The sequence below is a fragment of the Petromyzon marinus genome, chromosome 50 (genome assembly GCF_048934315.1).
Source record: "Petromyzon marinus isolate PM22_M1 ecotype Great Lakes invasive population chromosome 50, UKy_Petmar_22M1.pri1.0, whole genome shotgun sequence".
Classification (NCBI taxonomy): Eukaryota; Metazoa; Chordata; class Hyperoartia; order Petromyzontiformes; family Petromyzontidae; genus Petromyzon; species Petromyzon marinus.
In genome coordinates, this window is record NC_133716.1 from 1287840 (window position 1) to 1308231 (window position 20392).

Consider the following 20392-nt stretch of genomic DNA (forward strand, 5'->3'; position numbering starts at 1 on the left):
AACTTTTCACAGCTGCTTTGTTGATGTCCAACTGACATGTACAGCAACAGACCTTACTCACTTAACTTTTCCCACCAATCATTTTATCTGCTATTCGGAGTGGTTAAGTACATAGAAACAACCCACAATCCCATTCTGCTGCTTTATTTAATTTTGGGTCGTGATCAACATTCAGTTATTGCCCGAGGTCGACATACTGTTGATCCTTCAATGATAGCTGCGCCGACAGATCAACCCCAACTTTATAGCCTCCAATGTATCTTTATGCCTTCATTCCTCCAGTACAATTTTCTAAAAACTTTTTTGCTACCGTGAAGTGCCTTGGTAAGGCACCCATCCCCTCTTTCGTCTGTCTCGGTGCCCTCATCACGCAATCTCTAGAGCGTTTCCCATCTTTATGTTTTAACATTTCTACTTGAGATGCATTCATATTCTTTGGTTCTTTCGGTAGTCACGTAGATAGAAAAATAAAAAATAAAATAAAAATTAACACTAATATAGACTGTAGCCTGGTTCTTAATCGGAGTGTACTGGCAATCTATAATGGTAATTAAGTTGTGAGTGTACTGGCAGTCTATAATATAGACTGTAGCCTGGTTTTTAAGCTGGTGAGCGCAATGCTTAAGCAAGTGCACCAAAGTCAATGAACAGAGATGATAAAAAAGTAAAACTGCAACTCCGCATTTGTAGTTGGATTTGATCAGTCTAAAAATAATCAGCCAGAGTCAGCTTGCATTCGAAGGAATTTATTCGTGAATACATTTACCTTTGGACACAACTTTGAATTTCCCACGTGTACAGACTTGCATTGTAATTTCCATGACCCCAGGATCTCACTCGCAAATAAATCACCCTAGTCTCTGGGATTTCTCACGTGGCAAACCAAAATCTACTTCACGTGACTACACATGGACTACAACAAAGCATCTAAATTAAACATTCAAAAGCGCCAACCCCTCCGCAATAATCTAGAATAACAAAAAAACATTAATGAACAACAATAAAACCAGGTCATATTTTACCAAGTAGTTATTAAAAACTTCTACCCCTTACACTGTAGATTAATGTGATAAATGTTACTTGCCTAAATTCAGATATAGGAGGAAACTATGGGCGATTCTGAAAATCAATACTTTGAATGATGGAAGATAATTGAATTCCGCATTAGTCTTTTAACATATAACAGCATACAATTAAAAACTCCATCTGCTCTTGAATACACTTAATCTACTGGTATTAAACACAGGTCCATTGTTTCCTACAAAATGTCAGGGAAGCAGCTATTGAAGGACTAGTAGTTAAGTGAAAAAGTGGAAGTGAAATCATCGGTAGCACGCACAGGTTTCCACTGATGAATATAGTTGAACTTCTTTCGGACCGTACGTTAGCAAACCGTGCCTAATCGGAGGCTCAGTCAATCTATAAGGACAGGATTTCAGATATCAATAGCCACTGATGTCATGTACTGCCAGGATTCGAACCCAGGAAACTGAACTCGCTTTGCAGCATGCAAATCAATCAAACACCACCCTCATTACATTTCAGTTGTTTTAACATCTCAACATCTGTTTTGTTGCCAGATAAAACGGAACAACCTATTCTGATATATGGAACACGTTTAACATTTTATCAAAAGCTTATTTTAACAATCTTGGTCCATTTAAAAACCAAATTGTACATCCTGAAAACTGCAATGTGTTAAATCCTGAATCAATCATTAACCATCACAGAAACTCTGGTCATTCTCACAAGGACTTTTGGCTAACCATCGAACAAAGCTGGTGACTGCATTGCGCACTTTCAGATGGCGCTTCTGGGGCCATCTGGAACGCTCTTCCTTCCGATATTAATAAGCCACTGGAGCTATTCACTTAAAAAAATCTGGATTGAAAGCTGATTTCTTCAGAACTGCTTTTTGTTTTTAGTTTGTAGTCCTTCCCCCACACCTCCAATTAGCACGGCTGGCTACGTTCGGTGTGAAAGACGTTCAGCATGCATAACAAAACCACGCCACCACTCACACAGGGAGAATGACAGTGAAGGGTCTGATGAACAATATAACACGCTGGCGTGACAAGAGCACTTAACCCATTGCGACGATGTCATTAGGGCACTGGCCGGATTTGAAAGACGTGTGTATGGGGCATTAGTTAACATTGCAAACATGTGGCCCAACTTCAGTAATGCATGCCGTCGTCCAACGTGCATACCAAAGACCTGAAAACGATGACGGCAGAAATTGGAGGAAATAAAAAAAATGGGCTGCACATTTTGCAAATAAACTTGTGCATTGAAACAAGGCCCTCTATGTGGCCTTAGATTTGCTGGCCCCACCACGACCCCTCCCGGCCTTCCGCGTCACGTACGAACTTTTTCGGGCAACGGCGGCCGTTCCTCTTCCTCTCATGACGATGGGCGCCTCCACGCTCGCGTTCCCCAGGCTCCAATCGGACGGGATGGTGTCCTCAAAAAATGGAGGGGTTTCTGCGGGCAGCGACACCGCCTCTTCCAGGACAGACGTCGTCTTGACAGCAGACGCCGACTCCTCACCATCTACGTATTGCCCTTCCTGAGCATCGCCCTGAGCAACGGAGCCAAGAAACGATTCTTCTTCTTCTCCTGCCGGCACGGTGGCGGCGCAGTCTCCGTGGCTCCCCGCCTCTTCGCCGTCGTAGTCAACAACAACTCCATCTCCTCCGAGATCGCCCTCCTGCGTTTCTGTTTCCAAATGGTCAAAAGGGGGATTGGCCACATCTTCGCCTGAAACACCGTCAGCAGTGGTACCCTCCGACAACTTGGGCTCCCCAGCGACAGCCTCTGCGAGCTCGTCTTCTTTCAGAAGATCATCGTCTGCACCTTCCTGTGCAGTGCCTTGCATCTCTCCGTCATCAGCGGGTGTCTGCTCAGAGCTCTGCTGCGTAGCCAGCTCGGCTGCTGCCTCCCCGGCTTCTGCATCATCTTTAGCGGCTGTTTCTTTGCTGGTTTCTTCGCTGGCCACTACCACTGGATTCTGCTTCTTGCCATGGCCAGAGAAAATGAAGAGGTGTTCATATTCGGGGTTGTTAAAGGGTTCTTTGCCCTGGAAGAAAAGAAAGGAAATCATATGAATTGAAAGTCCATCAATGAGTGTCGATACAAGCCGTTCTGTGGCTTCGTAGATTGTGGCACAACCGCGAACGTGAAAAGAAATGTGGAGGTGCACTGTGCAACTGCATATCCACACATTCTTAAACTTCTCATGTAATTGGTAACACCACAAATGAAGCAGCAGAGACAACTGTGCCAGGGTGGTGTTAAAGTTGCATTTATTTTTTTACGCTTGTTTATTAAGCCTCACCGAAGTTGCTGAAATTTGTTAATGTAGATTATCGGTGAGTGCGAAGATGTGTGTGACTATGGGCGGTTCAGATGGAGTCTAACCCTGTCCCGTGAGAACTTGGGCCCCGAGATGCCTCAACCCCTTAAGGGCAGGCCATGGCCATTTCTAATTCAGGGTAGGGGAAAGGATCTCTAAACTATTCGATTTCAACTAAACTAATTTTAATTTCACCAGGTAAGGCCCACCGAGCTATGGAGCTCTTATTCAGAACCAACCTGGCTACAAATGACAGCTCAACGAAGTGGCTTATCAAGTGGATATTTATAGTACCCAAATACTCTAAAGTCATGTTTCTAAAATAAGGACAGAAAAATCAGAGGAACGGTTGAATAATACACGTGACCACGAGGAAAGAGACGTGCAAACTCCATGCAAAATGCGAGGGAGTTAACATCTCGCCACCGTGGTGCCCCATCAGCACTGCAACATGATCAAGTGGAGCAGCTAAACTGGCATGTTACCATTACTATGACTACCGTTACCCTGTTTACCCAGGAAAGTCTGAATCTTGTGACTCATTATTCACAGCTGCCACGGCGCTGTGCCAGCACCATGTGGCAGCACCCTGTGGCAGCTGTGAATAATTTAACAATATATAACTTGGAACAGGGCTTTTATTTCGATGTGCTACGATGGAATTATGGGTACGTTATACATTTATAATCATAATAGAGCGACTGAAGCTGGGGAACATGGCGAATTAAGTACATAAGAAAATGAATAACTGGGAGTTAGCTAATTCAAGGTTCTTGAGTGATCATGGGCAGAGTGAAATGGAAGGCCTTGATTGCCGATTATTTGAGACAAGACACGGCTCAGAGACAGTGAGATAATAGATTGTTTGGTTTTGCCACAGAATGATTTGGCCAAATTTGTCGTTGCAAGACCTTCCAAAACACGACAGCCAGACAAATAAAATCGTGAAGCGTACAGGCATTTAAATGCATCGATTATCATCGTTTCAGCTCAGACGGCAAGTTGAAAAACTTCGCATCCAAATTTGGCACTTAGATACGACGGGTGTTTCGCTTGAAATTGCGCCATCTTCAGCACAAATTCCATAATTAAAGTCAGAATAAAACCATCAATCATGACGAACTATAATATTGCCTTTCAAAACATACATGTTATTATTTATTATTATAGATTTCTGGGTGCGGCCACCGGACGGAATTTATAAGTGAAGAGTGGTGAGCGTGTGGATGGCTCCATTAGAGAGCCTAACTGTGAATCCAACCTTTGTTGTCCAACCAGGTGTGTGTGTACGACACGCTGTGTCGAGGTGATTGAAAGTGCACACCTCTTTGAAGTGCTTGAGGAGGACGGAGTTGTTGTCGTTTCCCAGAATGCTCTTGGCAACAGCAACCACCACCGTCTTCCTTTCAGTCACGTACACCTTTGAAAAGAGACAAGCAGGAACTCTTAATTGAGATTCAATCGATACATTTTGGAAGAAACAAACGAAGCTATTTTTATTTTACCAGGCAAGGCCAACTGAACTATACAGCTCTTTTCATCAGCGACCAGACCAGAAACTATAGCTCCATGAAGTGGCTTATCATGGTGGAAATGTATAGCAGCCAAATACTCTAAACTAATGTTTCTACATGTGGAGCGGAAAAAACGGAGGACCCGGTGAAGAATCCACGTGACCACGGCGAGAGACATGCAAACTCCAACTATAAAGGCGTCGGGATCAAACCCACTAGCTCCTGTATACCAGGCGAGGCAGTTAACATCTCGCCACCGAGGTGCCCCTGAACTGGAAAAATAATTAACTGGAAAAGTAAACTTTGGTAAGTAAAAGTTATTGCATTTAAAAAAATGTGGTTTAGGGTGCTTTTATATTTTTTATTTGGCATTAGGGCTGCGGCAGGAAGTCAACAACCTGGAAAAAGAATCCAAGCGATTTAATATACAGGAATCCCCCACTACAACTTACAGCATGGGGTTCCTGTACAAGTTAATTTAATGTAAATTTTGTGTCTACCCTAGGCATCAAGGCCACCATTGTCATGGCTTGCCAGAGTATGGCAGCACAGCAAGTGGATTAATTTCCATCTGCAGTGTGCTAACCATAAAGCCACAGCGTCCAATACTCACACACCAATTTATTCTGCTGGTGCTCCGGAGATTCAAGGTGCTGAGCCACCATTGAAAATGTGTACGGCACAAACATATTGCAGGCATGACACTGCACTGCTGTTCTCATCTCCAGTGCTTCATCCAGAACGATTGCTTCTGCACACACACACAGACACACAAAACGATGATCTTACACTTCTTTTGCACTGCCTGGTTTGAGCTGAACCAGCACAAGGCATTGATGGCACAGGTATTTTTTTTTCCACCGGTTATTTGCAGAGCCAGTCAAAATCAAAACACATGATATGCTGGCCTAACAAGAAGACATACGTGAATCTGGTTCGGGACCCCGCAGGTGTCGGGGCCGGGGTTGACGATGCATTTATTGCATGTGCGATGTCAGTCATTGCAACGCGAGGACAAAGCGTCACCCCGTTGCTGACGTGCGTTTCGAGTCGTTCGTTGTGATGTCAACGGGTACAAACTGCGAGGATGCGGCGACACTGCCCTATGTACACGAGTGCAGGCTCGGAATGGCACCGGCACGGCTCAGTTGTGCAATGGAAAGAGATACTTTGTTCTCCGAGAACGCGCGTTTCCGTAAGGCAATTTGGCTACAATGCGATGAATGTATTATGGAACATTTTTTTATCACACGGATGCGAATCGGATACAATGCTATTGAGGGAACGGAACTGCGTCGCGGAAGTAGGAATAAGCGGTCATATGGCTGCCTCGGCATAGCATCACACAAGGTGGGATATGCTGCTGGATGCCTCTAGATGTTACGCATCTCACGTGTTATTGAAGACTATGCTCTACCCTATATTTCCGCGTTATAGAACAGACTGTATTATACTCCATGGGGGTGACGAGCACCTACTAAGGCTGACGTGCCTACAACTATGAAATGTAAGGCTTAAACATGAATCTGCACCCTCCAGTTCGCATCTCAGTACAAACCTTTCAAACACCTTGGCACCCACAACACAAGATAAATATCCCCTGTAACGCTGTAAACAGACTTGTGGGGCACGTGCTGTTAAGCGAGCACCTATGAAGGCCGGCATGACACGAGGGGGGGGGGGTGGCGAGCACAACACCTGGCCGCCTTTGTCTCCCGAGTGGCGATGTTTACACCAGGAACTCGTTTGAGGCTGAGAGAATCTATGGGAGGCCCAAGACCGGTTCAGAGAATCATCACTGGTGTTGGCCACGAGCAGGAATCCAACTCTGGTCTCCGAGTTCGTAGTGCAGTGCGCTAACCTACTGCTCCCCCTCAAAACAAAGGCCACCTTACCACACACACCCCACTAACAATGCATCCTGCTGGCCTTTGCCACAGTACACCACTGAACCATAGAACCAACCTCTTTCTGCTCGCTTTGAAGTCCGCGTGAAGATGTCGTCACTGTTGCCAAGGACGCACTTAGATTCGTTTCCCCGCTTCATAACAAAATCGGCTTTCCTCCAGATTAGCTTCTGCATACGTACGGCAACATGGTAGAAAATTGGACACAAGAAGAGATCCTTTAGAAAACTCACACATTTGAGGGTAGTAACACTGAAAGGTGTGCGCGGACAAGTTAACTAAAGCACTTGCTGGGCAGGTGGGTGGCTAGGTGGGTTTTGTGGGTCTCCGAGTAGCTGGGTTGCTGAGTGGGTATTGTGGTGGCTGAGTGGGTATTGTGGTGGCTGGGTGGCCGAGTGGGTGTTGTGGTGGCTGAGTGGGTGTTGTCGTGGCTGGGTGGCGGAGTTGATGTTGTGGTTGAGTGGGAGTTGTGGTGGCTGGGTGTATGAGTGGATGTTGTGGCTGAGTGGGTGTTGTGGCAGAGCAGCTGGACGATTGACTGGTTGGGTGTCATTGCGGATGGCTGGCTGCTGTGGTGGGTGGCTGGTTACACTGACATGCAGGAACTTGGAGACATCCTTGTCGAACTCCTCTTCAAGGAAAGCGAGCGACTGTTGGTGGTACACACTCTCCAAGTGTCCCTTGATGAAGAACGCTTTGTTCGTGCGGATCTGGCAGAGGCTGCAGCCATACTGTGGCCTGAGCAAGAGAACAGGTGTGGCGAAACAAGCATCAATAAAAAGTTGTTATTAATATGCCCAATAAAGAAGAAGGCTAAAAACTCTAAAATTATTGTCATCGATTGGGGGTGTTTGGTCAGTTTTATTAACGACTACAATTGTGGGAGGAAATCAAGGTACATGGACATGAACAAAACGGGATCATATTCAAAGATCGGCAGAGATGGTTTCACAAATCCACTTATTATTATACTGGTGTCTCGTCAGCTCGCAGCCCACTGGGTATAGAACTCTCACATCCACGTGATCCACCTAACTTGCGCCTCCAGAGAAGTGGGGACTACAGGGCATGCGCCACCGCACACGGCCCAATAAAAAAAATGAACCCAAGGATTAAGAATTATGCAAATACGTGGATTGTTCAATGCTCTCCAACATGCATTCATCCGCCGAAGTATATATTTAGTAATAATGTTAAGTCTCAAGCTGTACGTCATGCGTAATCAGGACGTCGCATTGCATACGACGGTACCGCCATGGCCAGCAAGCTGAAATATTTTTGGTGCCGGATTATTGCCAGGTTTCGGGCAAACCATCAATCAATTTGTCCTGGTTTTATATCAGACAATATGCTCAAAGCAACACAATCATTTTAAATATATTTATTGGCTCCTCGGTATGAGTTATTGTCACCCCTTAGAGACGAGACACTGCTCACAAATTAATGCTTTCAACCTGAGGAAAGTCTACTCTGCATGCCATAGGGAAAGTTATTTGCGTTCAGTACAATTCACCTGGTACTGCTGGAATATAGCAAATTGGTTTGACCTTTTTATGTTTCTGCACTAGGAGGCAGACACCGCCCAGCGATAGCGCGTTCATTGATTGTACGCTGCTTGTTCGTGGTTCGAATCTGGCAGGTGGCCCTGATTAACACTGCAAGTGTAATTCCCATACAAATGTTCGCCACTGCCCACTTCAGAGTGGACAATACATGAAAGAGCCTGTGATGTTATTTTAGATTTAGTGTAGGCCAGTTTGCCATCTTTGCCCCTACCACGAACACATAGCAGGACCCTCCTGCAAAGTTTTGGGGAGACTGTTACAAGTGCGTGCATGTATATATGGTAAAACACATGTTTCATGCCAATTGTGTTTGTTGTACTTTCTCCAAGCGCACCTTAAAAAAAAGCGTGGCAATTGTGCTTATGCCACGTACAGTATAATTAAGTGACTAGGCAACTAAAGGCCTCCAATCACAACCCATCTGAGGTTTGCAGTTCTAAATCGGGCTAACCACCCTGATTAACACTGTGGGTGAAATAATCATGTACACAGTCACAACCCATTTTAATAAGACACAAGACTCACTTTTTGGTACCTTTCATCCAGTTGACATGCAAAAAAAAGAAAGCAAAATAAACATGTTAATCTCTGCTCACAACATTCATGATCTTCATTCTGCCAAGGCAGGGTATGGCTTAGGACATGGTAAACTGGACCCCAATGGTCAGGGGGTCACAGCAATCAATACAACAAGAGGAGCCATGTTTTTCGAATTTGGTAAAAAAAACAACTCAATATTTCAAAAGCCGCAATGCAGTCCCTTTAAAAAAGTGTCGCATGCGTCTCCGAAGCTGCAGCTCGTCGACTCCTGGTTAAGGCGGCGATACAGGAAAGTGCGGACTGATATTATCGCTCCCTTTTCTGTGGGATAGTATTACCCCCCTCGTATTTAGGGGTTTTATTCTAGGTTCTCCCGTTTCCTCCCACATGCACTCATTAATTGGCCGAAAACATCTCAATATAGAGGACCGCAAAGCTTGGGAAATTGTTGGAAATTCCAGCTCACTGCTTGTAGATCCTCAGCGAGTGAGATGCAATTTGCATTAACGACACCATCCAAATCTAAATATTATATTATCATGATAATAAGACAACAGGAGGGTAACAAATGACCATGTCTGGCACAATAACGAGACTTGAGTGAAGGGATTGCTTGTTTGGAGAAACACTCGAGGAAACTTTAACCACACCCACTGACCATTGAATAAAATTTAATTTCCTTTAAGTGCTTATACGGCCAGGTGGCTCAGTGGGAGAGCGAGCAGCCCCCACATCGGAAAGCTTCACGTTAATATCCTGGTTGAGGGTGGGGGGGGGAAGTTGACAAGCCCATCTTCCCTCCGTTGGTCGACAAAACGGGGAAGTCAACAGTCGTTGTTCTATGGGTAAGACTCGCCCCCCCCCCCGATTTGTTACCACGACTCAGGGCTGCCAACAGGAGTGGAGCACCAACGACTCAATGCTCATTTGAGCAGGAAATCACCGTGTGAACGTATTGGCGGAACACCGTTGGTGTGCGGTATAAAAGCACATTTTTAGCAGTAATTATTTTCCCGCGATTCGCAATCCCGGTCAGAAAATTTTGTAGGGTGGTGGTGCTTCAAAATCAGTTCTCGTGATGACGACACAGCCGGAAGACGAATGTTTTTTTATGAGCGGCTGAACACGAAGCTTCACAATCTGTTGCCGTATAGCAGCACCCAGCCTGATGACGATTGGCTGCTCCGTGCTCCAAAGGCAGATTTGACTCCTCGTGCCCTAGACTCGGTCGGGACGGTTCCTCCATTCGTTTCCGGAATAATTTATGGGCGGACGGTGGCATCAAAAGAGTACGACTCGTGGTGCCACCGCACTTTCGAATGGGAAAGCAGCTGCTGAATCTAAGGCAGCTTCTGATGGGAGAATCTGCAGCTCACTCAAAGGCAACGGCGACATCGTAAGACTGTTTTACGAGGACCGGTGTGTCATGCTACACCCGTGTACCGCTAATACGTCCGTGTATTGACCCGACGAGCGTTTGGTGTGACATGGCCCACACTAGTAATGCGAACACAATACCTTTGCGTCTAGGGCCCTTGGGTTTCGTTGACCATAGTCCTCCAAATATACTGGTGGTTTCACTCTCTGGTGCTGAAAAAACAGTGCACTGGGTTACATTTCATCTAGATTGTATTTTTAAAGATCATTTAATTTATTAGAGGCATTCTTATCGCTATACAAAAAACACTCAACGTATGTTTACTGTGCAAGTTAAACTTGTGAATGTCAATATTGGAACTTTGAATCATCTGAACTGCAGAAAAATTACTTAAACATTGTGTAACTGATGAACATCCACCAGCCAAAAAGGTATGCAAGGCTGGAAACATTTCATAATAATGTACAATAAACAAAGGTTTAGAAGGCGTAAGACATGGCACAATAATCATGGTTTCAAAAACTCCAGGGTGCTCACTGCAAATCTTCATATCCCAACAAGTCAACCAGTTTCAGGGGACATATTTTACTCGATGGCTCTGTTCGCTCAGTGGGACGTGGCTTGAAGGGGGCCGTAAAAAACATTTCCCCAAACCTGATTGGCGGCTCATTGGATACGATGATCTGAGCTGGCAATTGACTGCAGTTAGCTCCCCCCCCACCCCCAATAACTTTTGAAACAGAAAAGTGTTTTAAAATGCAATGCATAACAGTAAGTCGCAGGTTGTATTGCATGTGGGAATGACACAAGTAATAATCCATCTCCCTTGCCTATCCTGCTACTGCTACTCCATGCCCCAGCCCCCAGCTACAACTAGGCAAACCCCTTATCACTCTCCCTACCACTATCCATATCACTACCAACCCAGATCACTACCCTAACCAACCCCTCACACCTGTCTTCCTTGCCGTCACCATAGCGACACCACCACTTTTAATAACCCCACTATAATCAAATGTACAATTGTATGATTGCAAAGCACTTTAGACTAAGGTGCTCTATAAAATCTATATATGACAAGATAAGGTATACGTACACATGGCCTGGTCATAGCTATCAGCCCAAAATAGTCAGAAAGGTGACCTTTTATTTAGGACAGCAATGGAACTGCGTACAAATTGCATCGCGATTGAGACTCGTCACAACACACGAGCCATCAATGCCTACTGCAGACAATTGTGCCCGTGGGAATTGTGTTGGGCAGCCCCTCTCCCTTTGTGCCGTGGGCACAACTTGGCAGAATGCTACGAAGACAAATTTAAGAAAACCCACCATCCAAACAAAATGTGTGCAGTCTGGAAACGAATAATAATACACGTGAAAAGGTGTTTTAGATCAGAGAACAGAAAATCCCAGCTTGTTTGTAAGATGCATCACAACTTGTAACCACTGCCAATAATGGAATACACATCTGGTCACACACACAATCATTAGTAACACCCCCAACATTTTTCTTTAAAATATAGGGAAAAAGTGCATCTTGTAATTGTGGGTGCACCGAGCGTACAAACACATGAAGTATGCTTCAAAATCAACGTTACAAATCCCCTCACGTCGCCGTTCGGAACGAGGCCACTGTGTGCCATATTCATGGTCCAATTGTCAACATTACCCTCAATTTGCTCAACTGTAATTACCGGCAATTCTATAAAGGCATGCGATAGCCCTGCACCATAATAACGGTGCGAATACCAAATGCGCTAATTTATCAATGCTGAAACGTTCTTATATGGATTAACTCGCCCATCCACTGAAAATGAGTTGTTCTCGGATCGCGCGTACTTACAGTGATCTTCAAATTTGGTTTTTTTGGCCAACGGCTGCTCACCCTGGGTCAGTTTCCTCTTCACTGTGCCTCCAGACTGCTGTATATTTGTCACTTCGTTTGCCTCGCCGGCCTGCATCACCACAACAAGTCAGCTCTTAAACCATCCTCTCTTGACTTGCACCAACACATTGGCAGCAACACGAAACAAAAATAATTAACAAAGCAACTGATGGAACACCCAAGGCAAGACTACGGGAAGTTGATTCAGTAGGGATTTTCCTGCACAAACAAATATTGCCACGGTTTTAGGATTTACTTTTTCGTGAAATTACGCGATACGATATACAATTTCCGAATGTGACGACTGTCCTGTTATCCGTTTCACATAACTATGGAATTGTATTTCACATTATGAGACCTCCTTTGCCAGAAACAAGATATAGGAATAGGTTTTACCCTTTTAACTGGCACAAAAACTGACACCTTTATTCAAGGCATCATGTTTGCAATAACCACAACACAAGCAGTTGTCTTTTTGTTTGCATTTTGACTGCTTGTGTTGCGGTTATTGCAAACATGATGCCTTGAATAAAGGTGTCAGTTTTTGTGCCAGTTAAAAGGGTAAAACCTATTCCTATATGGAATTGTATTTCACATTTTATATTGTATTGTTTTTGTCTAGCTGTACAGCAAGATGTCGGGAACGTTCTTCGACTGAAGTTCACTCGACAAAATCCTGCATTTACAACCTGCAACACCGACAGAGGCACATGCTGTTACTGTTATACGTCAAAGAAGTAATGACATCCACTACACAAATTATGACGTCATATAACGACCACGTCATCAGTTACTCCTAACATTTAGAAAATAACTAATTTAGAAGATAATTGACATTTAGAACTTGAATTAATGTTTATATTGCCAGGAAGTATTTGTCCAAATACATATATAGAAGGAACATAAACCACGATTTGACAATATTTTGCACATCCAGACGATATGATCATCGTGGATCTACTTGTCGTACATATTTGCAGCATCAAAATAACGCGGCCAAGCGGCAGCATTACCGCTGTTACGGAAACGCCGCTGGAAAAACCAGGCGGGAAACACCGGACCCCAAACCAGTGTCGAAAACTCGCATACGTCAATAACAGTGGCGTAAAAAAATGTAATAAGCGATGTTTTGGGCACTGCCTCTTCTTTACAGCATGCATGTAAAACTCTTGAGCTGCTAGGCTCATTGCCCGAAATGTCACCGATGATATACTTTTTTTCCGGCCAGTGTTATTGACAAATGTATTGAATGTTCGTGTTATTTGTGCCCCACTGGTAATGCAGCGGTATTACCGAATAATGTTTAATCGGTGGCAACTATTTTCCAAGGTAACAAGTGCAACGATAACATATGTTAGTTGATCAGTTGATACTGAAGTAACTTGTGAATGGTAACCTCGACTGTGGGATAAAAAAAAACTAGAATGGAGGTCAACAACCACAGTGTACATGGCCAAGGCCCCTGTAAACAAAATCTAACAAGGTCTATAAGAGACGTTTCAAACGTATAAAGTGATTGCAAGTGTCTTCATCGAGCGCTCTGCCAGGTTACTCGGTTCAAGCTCCCTCCGCCCAGTCTACACCATAGTTCAGTTTTTGTTAAACAGCCTTTCTTAAAGTCACCTCACAAGCACGTTTCCTTGTTCTACCTCTCGGCCGGTTTCCACAACATAATTTCTCCAGCTTCGTCCAGGAAGCCGTTCCGCTCAGCAATACGCTCAATCCACATCGTTTGCTTTCTCCAAATTGTCCCAAGTTCACTTCTCACCTCCTGACCCGGGCCTCTAGCACTTTCTTAATTCTGTGCGGTAGATTTTCTTCACCGGACCACCACACCGACATCTCAAAACTGAATATTTTCCCCCAATGTCTTTCTATCTCAACATCGCTGCCTGATAAAACGCCACATTTCATGTTAGACTTAGCAAGCCTCTTCTTTAACTCCCTGCCAATACAATCTTACCAGCAACACCTTATATGCAGCACTTGCCTTTGCAATGGAAAATAAGTGAATGTTTTGGAAATATAACCGAACCACATATTACAGCAAAAAATGTAAGCTTGTTTATAGTTGAATAATTATATTAAAACAGGGCATCATTTGCAATTGGTGTTAGTTTCAAGCTGTAACTATATGGATTTAGCACACCTACCACCTGATCTCTTGACTACTGACCAATTATCCTTACTCCTGTTATCTCCAAATCCTTAAACAGCAAGCGACTGTTAAAACATTTAAAGAGACTCTCGAATTTGCAAGCCATTACTACGGGTTTCATAGTCCATTCAACAGTCAACGGCTTTGATTCAATGCCACATTTATGGAGTTCTGCCCTCAAAGGCCTCTGTAAAGTCAAGAGTAGTAAACTCTCAATATTGCTAAGGCCTTTGATAGGGGCTGCACTCTCTGCTCATTAACAAAACGTTAAACTTCCATCCTTTTGGTTGAGCCCGAGTCGGCGCTTCGTATGGGTAGCACCCCTGCTATGACGAGCAAGGTTGCCTTCCGTTAAGAAGATTCCACCGAAAACGATGCACGGCGAGCCCTGGCTGCAGTAAGGCGGGCATCCCACCGAATTTATGGCGCCAGGGCCCGAGGCTTGACTGTGGCTGAATCTGGGAGTGTGAGGTGGGGGTGTGAGGTGGGGGTGCGCGGCGGAGGGCAAGGGAGGGTGGAGCACGTATGACGGCGCTCCTCCGACCCCAGCGCCACCAGTGTGATGGACGAGCACGAGGCAGCACCTCCGCTTAATACGATCTTTAAAAAGAGCCAGGCGCACCAGCCACTACCAACCCGACAATGGCTCTGTGGGCCAATTGCTCGAGTCCTTTTCAATCTCAATCTCCAAATAAAATTTGCATCAATGGCATCACCACTCCCACAGCGAGCAGAGCATCACAATGTGGCAGAGAAGGAACCACATAAAATGACATCAAAGAACTACTTCTGGAGTCATTTCAATAGGCCTCTTCTCATCCAACAATGGAAAGTGCTCTCATACCCCCTGTTAAAGAGTTTATCGCATGCCACTCAAGCCAAGACCTCCACCCCCAGAGCTGGCATCTTCAATCTGTCAATTTGAGTGACAACTAATTTAAGATGGTCGTATTTGTGCGGTCACTGGTGACTTGGCTGAGACCATCACCTCCCTTCACTTTAGAGCCTGGTTTAATCACGGGCGGTCGCCCAGATTTGAACCCAGGATCGAAGCAGGGCTGGGCTCGTTGCTCCAACACGGCCATTTCATGCCGAGTGAGCCGGCCTTCCACTTCTTTAAACAGGGACAACAAAAAGCGGCCGCTACTTACAGACGGCACATTGGCCATGCCAGACGGTCCCGTGCAGGCGCCGCCGCCCACCTCCGAGCCGGCACTGCTCACCGGCTGCTTGCCGAGGTGGCCCTTCTCTGCTGCAGAAGCCCCATCCCCCGGCTGGGCGCCTGAGGACGGCAGCTTCTGAGCGGGCACCATCGCCGGGTTCGCGTTGATCTTGTTTGGAAGCCACTTCATTTTCCGCTTTTGGTTTTTGGACAGCCCCGTGCCAACTGCCTTGGTAGTGGGGGCAGCCTTGGCCGGCAAGCTCTGCTGGCCGACCTGGCCCTTTGGCGCAGTGCTCTCTTTTCTCTGCCCTACACCACCAACAAGACTTGGAACCTTGGCCCCGCTCACAGGGGTCTGCTTAGCTGGTTGGCTGCGCAAGTCAAACTTCCCCGCCTGACCCTGAGAGCCTGAGCGCTGACTGGACCAATTCGAAGAGCCCTGCCCAGGCCTGGCAGTCTGGTTTCCGTAGCCCTGCCCGTCAGATTTCCACTGCGCATTGGGCATACCGCCACGTCCTCGGTAGCTGCCCACAAATTTGCCCCGCTTGCCCCGACCACTCGGCTGCCATCCAGTGCCCTGCGAGAAGTCATGCCCCTTCGAGTAGCCATGCCCCCTGTCCTGCCAAGCATTATAGGGCTGCCATGAGCTGCTGCTGCTGCGGCCATATTGGCCTTGGTTCTGCTGCCCACTGCGCGGCTGGTAGTTGTAGTCGGTGGTTTGACGGGGCATCTGACTGTTGTAAGGCTCGCTGTAGCCTGCACTATAACCGGATCCTAGCTGTGATGAGTCATTCGATCTGCGATAGCTGTACCTGTAAACCAACCACAAGCCACGTTACAAACAAAACAAGCTGTTAAGCCATTCCTTTTGAGTGTGCCTGTTTTTTGTTAGGGGACTTGAATTTACAAATGCGCACAAGAGAAAGGTGCCAACCCACACACACACTGGGGGTGGGCATACAACATCTGCAAACGAGACAGTCAGGCTGGCAAACAGCAAATATTTAAATAGAAAAATGCTTGACTTAAAGCTTTCGTGACTGCATAGAATTCATATTCTTTGGGTCTTTCGGTAAAGCCACGTAGATAGAAAAATAACAATAGCACGACATTTCCATCGCAACACAAGCAATCTTCATATAGCAGGAGAACTGCTGAGGCAGGATATATATATTTTTTCCTGCCTCAGCAGCTCTCCCGCTATATTTTTCACCTGACGATTGCTTGTGTTGCGATCGAAACGTCGCGATATTGTTATTATTTTTCTATCTACATGGCTTTATCGAAAGACCCAAAGAATAGAAAAATGCTTCTTTTTTATACGGAAATCAACGTGCTCCATTCCAAATTATACCATGTGCAGTTGCTCACCACCACACGTAGGTTGATGAAATTTTAAGACTTTAGGTAAATCAAACTATCACGATTGTTCAGCGCTGAGAAAAGCCTGTCTTGGTTGTTTTCCAATTTGTCCGCAATGTACTCTAAACTGTTCTACCAAACACGACTGTGGATTAAAGTAACCAAAACTCTAGACAAAAGTGCTTATTAACTGTCAAATGAGGCATTTTGAAATATGGACTTAAAATAAACTGCAGCTGGCAGGAACACAACACGTTGGTAATTTTGCAGACATTGAAAAATCCCTTTTGGTAAAACCCCACTTTGTAAACGTGCGAGCGATTTTTCACTTACTCTTGTGACGACGACCAATCCTTCGGATAGCCCGATTCTGAGACTGTAGAAAGACACAAAAGTGCAGCCACTTTGGCACAGAACTCTCAATACCAGAAATGAGGTCAGTCCTCACAATGCGAAATAAAAAGTTCCCATCCAATACTTGTCAACACAAACGGCTTACCCATATTCTTGTACAGGGAAATTGAGTTCAGGTCTATATGGCATACATTCGTACTGGAAAAAAAAATGTTTTGTATTTGTCTGTTTCTCCCTTGCGATGGGACTTTGTAGGATGAACATTGAGATTTGTAAGGGCACGGGGGTGACCAATAAAGATCTGAATTGGTCTGTAATAAGACAGGCACTGATAAGGCATTGACAGGTATGCCACACTGTTGCATGTTTGAAACAGTAATGGTTGAAGCTTGGCTTTCCGATTATCTTGTGCAAAAGCATATTTTTATCCGGTGCATTCTGCGCGATTTGGCGACAGGATTTACAGAAATGTGGTGACATATTGCACCACACTGTTGCCCAATCGACATCTCACACAGCCCAGAGACTCACCTGAGGCGGCAGGCTGGGATCCGTCCGAAGTCATCATCTTCAGCATGGTGCTCAGCAGCGCAGCAGCTGTGCTGTAATTACCGTCACTTCTGTTGTCTTTATGCATGGCTTGGGAAGAAAGAAGACGAATTAAGTACATGCACAGCGGAAAAAGCAACAGAAGTCTTGAAGGACACCTTTGTAATTCTCTCCATTAAAAGTTACGTTTGTAAAAAAAAAGCAGCAAGTGCACACGTGCGTCATCGGAGCGGAATCTGAAGATAAAACTTACGACGTACATGTACGTCATCGGAATTGGAATTAGACCTTCTTTGCCAGTACCAAAATATAAGAATAGGGTTTTTCCCCTTCTTTCTGGCAACAAAACTGAAACCTTTTTACAAGGATTCATGTCTGCATTAACCACACTACCTGCAGTCAAAATGCAAACAAAAAACACCCTATGATAATATATGCATTGGCATTGAAACTGATTGGTCCACACAAAGGGACGGCTTTCAATCAGTTTCAAGGACAACACATATTATCATAGTATGTTTTTTGTTTGCATTTTGACTGCAGGTATTGTGGTTAATGCAGACATGAATCCTTGTAAAAAGGTTTCAGTTTTGTTGCCAGAAAAAAGGGGAAAAACCCTATTCTGAAGGGTAATAGTGTTACACTTTTTTTACATTTTCCACTTCGGATGGTCTGTCCTACCGCCGTCAGTAACAATAATAATAAACTCGGGTTTTCTATAGCGCAATGCCCACAAAAACTGAATGCGCTATGCATAAAATCTTAAGTTTACGGAGAAAGCCTGTACAAAGCGATGAGGTTTAAGACGTGATTTAAAAACTTTAACAGACGCAAAATCCCTAATGGACCGAGGGAATTCCACAATCCGCACCTCTGATGAGCACGGTTTGCTACGTACGGTGCGAAAGAAGTTCAACATAGATAAAGTATGATTCAATGAGTGAAACTTCAGTATAAAGGCATGTTGCTCTTCGAGAAGTGGACAAACTGATCTAAGAGTTGGGCAAAACGTTATTTTTGCTCGGGGCTATTATTTCCATGCATCTGTGGGGTCAGGAGTCACTTCCGCAACAATAACCACACGGATGTTGCATTTAGGATGGCGACTTTATTTCCATATATTTTATATTAATTTGCATAAATGTGGCACCTTCGTATGAGTCTTGCACATCAGAAGCTCTTGTCGACCTCCTTCCATCATTGTCCCAATTGCCACTGTTATCCCCACGGTAGTAGCTACCACCACCACCTGCTCAACACAAAAACAGCTTCTTTCAACCACGCATCGGGTTATGGCGATTCAACGTGTCAAACACAGGAATTAGCTTGAATGATTGGCAATCACCCGAGTCACTATAGAGGTGGGTAAATACTCCGAACATATGCAGTACGTGAAATAATCAAATATTGGGGGAATATTTATTTGAAATACAACTCTATCAATAATACATCTTCCCGAACGCTGTGGAGGCGGAGCGATGAAATCATCTCGTACGCAGGATGGGCGTTTTGGTTGCCGCATTCGCGAGGCACGGCGGGAGGCCTTCAGCCACCGCTGGCTCGACCATAGCTGACGATATTCGTCTTCGCCGCGATTGCTGAACGAAGGCCCAAAGGCCCAGCGGGCCAAGCGGTCGGCTAACAAACAGCACTCGCCATCGATCGTGTATACATGGGTTACTGTTTTTAGGTTATCGTGATTGTCGAGCACGGACCCAAAGACCGAAAACGAGAAACGGACAGAATGGAGCAAGGCGAAGGTGCACGAGAAAATTAAACAAAACCTAACACATTCTATCCCATTGCGTTACCTAAGCAGGAACAATATGTATTCTTTGGTTCTTTCGGCCAAGTCACGTAGATAGAAAATAAAAATATGATTAAAAATAAATAAAACTCACGATGTTTCGATCGCAACACAAGCGGTCGTCATCATGCGCAGAGAAAAGGGGGACAAGCCTCCAACTGAACAATATGACTGGGGACATTTGGGGGCAGTGGTCCGTCCTTCGTCGTCACGTGCTATGAATAGAATGGGCGACGTTTCGGGAAGCGGCCCTCCACAGCACATGGGCCATTGTGCCCTCAGGCCTTGCTCGAAGGCGTTGGCGCCATGTCACCAAAGACTTGCCTAACCACAATCGAGACGTGCCAAATAACACGCACAACGCGATAGGGCAGCGGCGTTACCAAGTGGTAGAACCGCAGGAGATTATACAATCGTCGTTTTTTTATTCACTTTTATTTATTTTACGAAGGAGGAAGACAGCCGCGCACGGAAGAGCTCACCTCTGTACGACGCCATCTTAAGGTCCCCGCGAAGAGAGAATGGCGTCACGACGCGATGACGTCCCTGCATATATTGCACAAAAGCGCGATGACGTCACAACGCAAAGCCGCTCCGAATGAAACGACATGCACAATTTCCTGCGGTGACGTCAAAAACGTAATGACGTAATACACGCTCTAATCATGATATTTATACGAGGAATCCGATGAGCGAAACAGCTCTTTTTCAATGATATCCAGTGATGTCAATGTTCGGTATCCTCAGTGTAAATAATATATGAATTGATTGTCGCACGTGTTAAACACGACGTGATCACCGTCACTCAATGAAGGCGCCTGGCCAACCTTTGCGTGATGACGTCACGCTCAAT

At 45.2% G+C, this 20392-nt stretch overlaps 1 protein-coding gene across 4 annotated transcripts; it reads right to left on the bottom strand.

Moving 5' to 3' along the window:
- Positions 1-730: 730 nt before the first annotated feature.
- LOC116953258 (uncharacterized) lies at positions 731-20152 on the bottom strand. Of its 4 annotated transcripts, none has more exons than XM_032973310.2 (13): positions 20022-20152; positions 18883-18981; positions 17715-17822; positions 17163-17205; positions 15529-16279; positions 12148-12217; positions 10400-10471; positions 8867-8876; positions 7373-7514; positions 6835-6946; positions 5487-5620; positions 4680-4775; positions 731-3079 (listed from the first exon to the last, which is right to left on the bottom strand). In XM_032973310.2, the coding sequence occupies exons 1-13, from the start codon at positions 20089-20091 to the stop codon at positions 2306-2308; spliced, it is 2481 nt and encodes an 826-aa protein (XP_032829201.1). In that variant the 5' UTR covers positions 20092-20152; the 3' UTR covers positions 731-2305. The 4 variants fall into 4 exon arrangements, with proteins under 4 accessions (XP_032829201.1, XP_032829200.1, XP_032829199.1 ...); XM_032973309.2 differs by having other exon boundaries at positions 12106-12217; XM_032973308.2 differs by having other exon boundaries at positions 15457-16279.
- Positions 20153-20392: the final 240 nt, after the last annotated feature.

What these genes read in the sequence shown, in the direction of transcription:
- LOC116953258 (XM_032973307.2), bottom strand. Translation starts at nt 20,091, where the DNA reads ATGCAGGGACGTCATCGCGTCGTGACGCCATTCTCTCTTCGCGGGGAC. An exon ending in TGTGCAAGACTCATACGAAG is followed by an intron (nt 17,823 to 18,882) that starts GTGCCACATTTA and finishes TTTCTTCCCAAG; the next exon opens with CCATGCATAAAGACAACAGA. An exon ending in GATTGGTCGTCGTCACAAGA is followed by an intron (nt 16,280 to 17,162) that starts GTAAGTGAAAAA and finishes GTTGGTTTACAG; the next exon opens with GTACAGCTATCGCAGATCGA.